At 40.2% G+C, this 6,906-nt stretch overlaps 1 protein-coding gene across 1 annotated transcript in view; it reads left to right on the top strand.

Annotated features, from left to right (window-relative positions):
- Positions 1 to 338: 338 nt before the first annotated feature.
- The window catches only part of LOC113030172 (GDNF family receptor alpha-4-like), an 81,016-nt gene continuing 74,448 nt past the window's right edge, over positions 339 to 6,906 (top strand). Inside the window, exon 1 of the mRNA XM_026181348.1 lies at positions 339 to 821. Coding sequence (XP_026037133.1) covers positions 758 to 821 — 64 coding nt within the window. The 5' untranslated portion in view covers positions 339 to 757. The remainder of the gene's footprint in view (positions 822 to 6,906) is intronic.

Here is a 6,906-nt window from a genome sequence, read left to right as displayed (position 1 = left end):
GCATCCAAATTATTAAACGGTCGAATATTTGACTACTTCAGTGATGTTAGTGTAAATGCGCATGTTTGTGATTTTATAATTAGAACTGAGAATAAATGTCGCTGGGCCAAAGTGAGTTGAGGCTGTGCGCAGTGTTTGGTGGTTACAGAAATAGGAAAAGCAGTTTACAGCGTGACTACCCTCTTTACAATGACCTAAGTAAAGGACTGTTTTCATCCGCCAGTTCCTAAAGGTGGTGGTGGTGATGATGATGATGATGATCTCAGGGGGTGTAGGAGGAGGGATATCACCAGTTTATAACCCCAACATCCGCCGTTTGTCAGCATTGTGATCGCAGAATGCACCGGGACCAAACGAAGCCGCGTTATGACTGTCTGTGTGCACAGCTGTAGCCCAGTCACATTTGCTCCATCCAGTTGAATTCTCCGAGCAGAGCTGCGTGAAAGCGAACCTTTGGCACAACAGCAGTCACAATCTCCCTCTCGGAGCGTTCTCGCTGGCGCGTACTTTGCACCGAGACCTTCCTCCGAGGCTTCTCCTTTCTTTTCTCTGGAGACTGAAACTTAAAGGACTTTCTCGTCGCAGGGCAGAGAACAGGGGACGCACGGATAGTGTCAGTGCGGTAAATGTAGCAGCGGGCTGTGTGTCTTACTGAGCGGTGCTGTTGGACTAGCCGAGAACGCACCACGGACTAGCCGAGAACGCACCGCGTCCCGTCCCACATCCTCCTTTTTAATTCCCCCCTCCCCGTCCGCCAATGGGTGGCCCGAACAAGACCACCATGATTCTGAACGGATTTGCGCTCGTTCTTTACCTCTCAGGTAGGTCCAGTGGTTTAATTATTGTCACAAGTGAGAGAACTCTTCAGGGAAACACCTGAAGAAAAACACAACAGTCTTTGTCTAGATGCTCTTTGTCACCAAAGTGAAATGGAGAAGAGAATGGAGAGTGAAAAGTCATTTCATAGCCTCACATTTTGGTTCGGCGAGCCTCTGTTGTTTTGTTTTAATGATTATTATGCATTTGCATAACTTCGATGCGAAGATTTGGGTTCGCTTGGTCAGTTTCATTGTTTTGAACATCAGCGATGGAAAGACTGTCTGAATATGGATGCGGATGCTGCCCACTACTTAATCCTCAATACTAGTTCGCTTTTATCTTTCTTAAAAAACTCAGTTTTTGGCTTTGTTTCTGTTCTCTTAGCTCAAGCAAGAAATTGAAGTTTCATAGAGGCGTTTTGAAAGGCAAAAAATACCTGATAGTCACAGTATTGACCCGTAAACCCACAGACTGATATACATCAGACTCCTATAAGGATCAAATTAGAATGAAATTTATTTATATTATAAGAGATATAGAGGTTCAAATTATAGTGTCATATTAAATCTTATATATGTAAGATTTTAAAGTTGGTCTTTAGTCTTTAGCTTTGGATATTGTGATATACTTTTATCAAAATGAAAAAAGCCATAGATAGCACATAATGAATAATTTAACTACATTTTACACAAATGCATCCAGCAGAAACTATGCGTGTAGGTAAAGTTAAAATCACATGTAGCTAAACAGTAGTTTAGTTTAGGGAAAGCGGAGAAGCCTGCATAGAACAAAGGTGTAAATACACTGGCCTGTCTTCACTGGGTAACAGTGCAGAAGAGCTTTCTAAACACGTTCTATATCATGCTTTTTGTATAGAACTTGGTTGTTGTTTCATCAGATTGTGAAAATGTGAACTTCTGTGAGCACCTCCGTGTGAATGAGCCCATATTTGGCTGTTAGCGGGACAAGATTTGAACAGTTAATTGCTGTAAGATAACACTAAAGGTGGGAAATTCCTGACATCATCTAGAAGGTAACAGGATGACGAATCAGTTTCAGTTAGACGTTAGAGTTCAGTTGAATTTCACCTCACAGTGTAAAATGCTTTAATTGGCTCTATAAATAAAAACTGCTTAAACTGAACTGAGCATTCTGCTGAACTGCTTCAATGAATGAAGGTCCAATATGCACAAATAATTTGAAGCTTTAGTTTGTGTATCTTTCCAGTCACATTTTAAAATTTCTTAACATTTTTTGCAGGATAGTTGCATTTCTGGCTATATGAGTGGTTTCTATTCATATTTTTGTCATAGTAATCCATAGTTTTAAATAGTTGTTGTTTACATAGTTGTTATATATAGTCAATATATATGTCAGAAATGCGCATATGTGTGTGTGCACCCAGATATGTGTGTTTGTGTGCATTTTATTTTTTTTAATAGTAGGAGGGTGTATGACAGGGCCCACATACACTGCTGGTATGTTTTTTCTTGAAGGCATAAACTGATACGGATACTTTTTTTAAATGAAGCTCTCATCAGGAAATACTTGGAGAATTTTTAACCCCTCGATACTGCAGAACAACAGGGCTTTGTGCTGCTTTAGAATATCTTACATTTGTAGGCGGTGCTAGATTACTGCTGTATCAAACGGAAATACTGAATGTTTATAACCTTTTGCACATGGTGTGGACATATAATGATTTTAGTCAACCTCTGTAATGTTATAATCTTTTGTTTTCACAAAGTTTTCACAAAATTCATCAGAATATCTTTGTGGAATATTATCCCTGTAAGACTCAACCCATCAAAAAATAGCTTGAAAATTCAGATTTTTTGGAACTGAGATGTTTATTAACCTTTAATAACAAAATCCACATTTTTTGTTGCTATATTATGTTGTGTATGATATATTTTTATTATATATTTATTATATAATTTGTGTATCGCATTTGATACATTTTGTATTTTTGGCAACTTTTATTTAACAACAATGTTAATTTTAGACAAAAAAAAAAGAGTTTAGTCCATAAAATTTTGAAATGATGGAAAGTATTGATCATGCTGATGAAACAGGTCTCAGAAACTCGTGTATCAAATATGATACTGAGGGTATTATAGGGTTAGAAACACATTTGAGGAGGGTGTCCTTTCAGATATGAGAAATGTCAAGTTATTTTATTTATATCAATTATAAATAAAATTACTTGTTATTATGTCGAGTTATGTTTTTTTTAAATCAGTTTAGTGCAGGAAAGATGAGCGAGCGATGGAGTTATGTAGAGAAAATATATCTCAGTTGTTTTAGGATGAAGTGATTGGTAGTGTACACGTATATACACTAAATGTTTGAACACACCTTCTCATTTAATGGTTTTTCTTTACTTTCATGGCATCATTATAGATTCTCACTGAAGGCATCAAAACTATGAATGGACAAATATGGAATTATGCAGCAAACATAAAAGTGTGAAATAACTTTTATATTTTAGATTCTTCGTAGCAGCCCCCTTTGCTTTGATTGCTGCTTTGCACACTCTTGGCATTTTCTCCATGAGCTTCATGAGGTCGTCACCTGAAATGGCTTTCCAGCAGTCTCGATGGAGTTCCCAGAGATTCTGAGCACTGGTTGGTACTTTTGCCTTCACTCTGTGGTCCATCTCATCCCAAAACTATCTCAGTTGGATTTAAGTCAGGTGACTTTGGAGGTCTGGCCATCTGGTGCAGCACTCCATCACTCTCCTTCTTGATCAAATAGCCCTTACACAGCCTGGAGGTATGTTTGTGACTCTTGGACTTCCTTTCCGGGGGCGGTCCTCATGTGAGCCAGTTTCATTATATCACTTGATGGTGTTTGCGGCTGCACATTCAAAGTTTCAGCAATTTTCCAGACTGACTGACCTTCAGTTCCTAAAGTAACGATGGAGTGTTGTTGTCTTCTTAATAGGGTTGATGCTCCCAATCTCATTAGGAAGGCAAGAAATTCCACAAATGAACCCTGACACCTTCACACCTGTGAAGTGAAACCATTTCAGGTGACTACATCATCAAGCTCATTGAGAGAAGGCCGAGGGTCACTAACAGCACTGTCAACCAAGCAAAGTGTGGCTACTTTCACGAATCTAAAATATAAGACCTACTTACAACTATTTATCATTTTTCTCTGCTACATAATTCCATATTTTTGTAGTATTTTCAGTGTTGTAAGGAACAATACATTATTATTGTTATTTTATTTTTAAAAAATTAAGGATTTCATTAATTTGCATAGGTTATATTTAAAAATCACGAGCTGTAGCACAATCAACATATCACAGATGTTACAGGCCATGGAGAAGAAGGGTTTTAAGAAGAGGTTTAAAAACCGACAAGACTTGTAAAAAGCTCGATTTAATCAGGGCCATGATCTGACTCTCAAACTGAAGTTCAGCGTCCACTTTAACCCCATGGTTTGTGACAGTTGGCTTCATGTACTGAGACCCCAGATCAACAAATGGGGTCTGACTGTTATCACCACACACCATCACCTTTTCTCATCAACATTTAAAACTTAAAAAAACATGGTTTAAATAATAATACTTTCACTGGGTAAACTATTTTCAGTCAGTTATGTGTGAGTTTGATCCACACAATTTGTTAACTCCAGTAGATGACAGTAGGCACTTTCCCAAGCAGAGAGCAGAGAGCAGTGGCAGCTGGCGCAAAACCTAAAGCAATGTACTTCTGTGGCGCCCCGAAGTAACCTAAAAGAGTCATCATGACTTGAGCACTGTATATAAGACATTTTCACTTCTGTCATGGTCCTGGGCCATGCGGGCCCAGTATTCTCAGTTCCTTGTGTTTTTGTATTTCGTTCCTTATTTAGGTCATGTTTCCTGAGTTGTCCTGTTATGTTGTTCCTTATTTGACTTCCCCTTGTGACTCTTATCCCCTGTGTGCCCCTCTATGTATCTGTGAGCCCTCATCTCCCCTCGTGTTTCATTCCATGTTTCCCCAGCCCACTATGCCCGTGCTCTCTCTCTCCTCCTGTTTGCACCTCTGTGTACTTCCTGTTTTACTTTGACAGTCTCCCGTCAGTGTTGTTTACTCCTGCCATGTCTTGTTATGTTTATCTGTGTCAGCTGTGTTCCCATGTGTGGCCACTTCCCCTGATCATCCCTCTTGTGTATTTAGTCTCTGTGTTTCATGTAGTCTGTGTCGCGTCGTCTGTGTTTCCACCCTCTATGTTTCCATGCCCGGTCTATCGTATTCTTAGTCATAGCTTTACCTTAGTTATTCCCAGTTTAGGTTTCTGTTTAGCCACGCTATCCCTGCTGTATTTGTATACCTTGTCATCAGCCACAATAAAGGCTCGCTTTTGTTTAAAGTTCACTCCCGCCTGCTCACCTGTGTTCGCACCTGGGTCCACCATACACACCACCGCACGGTCTGTCACAGCGGACCGTGACAACTTCTTGATCTGCTTCTTTTTAACAAGGAAGTGAAGCTGCTACAGTTCACCAGACTTAATTGACAAAAACACCAACTTTACGTTGCAAAACAGGGGAGTTGTTTCTTTACTGTTGCCTCGTTGGGTTGCTTAGTTTGTGTTATTGGACTGTACAAAAACAAAACAAAACAAACATTCATTAGTTTCTTTCCCTCCTTTAGCTGTCACATCACATAGCACCACTATGGAGGGGCAGGCACACAGCCCCCCCCCCCCCCCCCCACTAGCAGTTAAAGATTTGACCAGTAGTTGATGTTCAGAACACTTAGCAAGACTTTACTGAACTGTCAAAACACCTCATAAAGGCTCATTCCATCTCAGATCACCAGGAGCTCTACTCTACGTACTGAACAAAGGAACCCAGGTTGAGTGTTATCACCAAACACCATCACTTCTGACTTTTTCTCATTAAAATTTAAAAAGTTGAGAGCCATCCAGGCCTTTATGTTTTCAAGACACTTGAGCAGCAATCTAGCAGAATATGCTTCATTCTTTTTAAGAAGGACAAAAATCTGGGTTCATGAAAATAATCAAACTGAGCCCTGAAAAGGAGTGGAGGAGTATTTGTAGTCACCAAGGCGACCACAGAAAGTTCAATCTGCTAAGTCGGATCTAAATAACTCCAGGGCTATGCCCTTGATGTTCATGCACTGGTTCAATTCAATTCAATTTTATTTATACAGCCCAACAAAAACCCAACAATCATATGACCCCCTATGAGCAGCACTTTGGTGACAGTGGGAAGGAAAAACTCCCTTTTAACAGGAAGAAACCTCCAGCAGAACCAGGCTCAGGGAGGGGCGGGGCCATCTGCTGTGATTGGTTGGGGTGAGAGAAGGAAGACAGGATAAAAGACATGCTGTGGAAGAGAGACAGAGGTTAATAACAGATATGATTCAATGCAGAGAGGTCTGTTAATACATAGTGAGTGAAGAAGAAACACCCAGTGCATCATGGGAGTCCCCGGCAGCCTACGTCTATTGCAGCATAACTAAGGGAGGATTCAGGGTCACCTGGTCCAGCCCTAACTATATGCTTTAGCAAAAAGGAAAGTTTGAAGCCTAATCTTGAAAGTAGAGATAGTGTCTGTCTCCTGAATCCAAACTGGAAGCTGGTTCCACAGAAGAGGGGCCTGAAAACTGAAGGCTCTGCCTCCCATTCTACTTTTAAATACTCTAGGAACAACAAGTAGGCCTGCAGAGCGAGAGCGAAGTGCTCTAATAGGGTGATATGGTACTACAAGGTCATTAAGATAAGATGGGGCCTGATTATTTAAGACCTTGTATGTGAGGAGCAGGATTTTGAATTCTGGATTTAACAGGAAGCCAAAACAGGAGAAATCTGCTCTCGCTTTCTAGTCCCTGTCAGGACTCTTGCTGCAGCATTTTGGATTAGCTGAAGGCTTTTCAGGGAGTTTTTAGGACTTCCTGATAATAATGATCTGGTCCCAACAAGAGAGTAAAATTTCAAGATCCACTGTGTCAAATGCAACAGTTAAATTTAAAAGGTTAAGAACAACACAATCGCCAGAGTCAGTAGCAGTTGTTAAAACTCGTAAAAGAGCGGTTTCAGTGCTGTATTAAGTTCTGAAACCAGAGT

Source organism: Astatotilapia calliptera, chromosome 2 (assembly GCF_900246225.1).
Source record: "Astatotilapia calliptera chromosome 2, fAstCal1.2, whole genome shotgun sequence".
Classification (NCBI taxonomy): domain Eukaryota; kingdom Metazoa; phylum Chordata; class Actinopteri; order Cichliformes; family Cichlidae; genus Astatotilapia; species Astatotilapia calliptera.
Note: the sequence above shows the minus strand (reverse complement) of the source record. Positions and strands in the feature narration are given on the sequence as shown.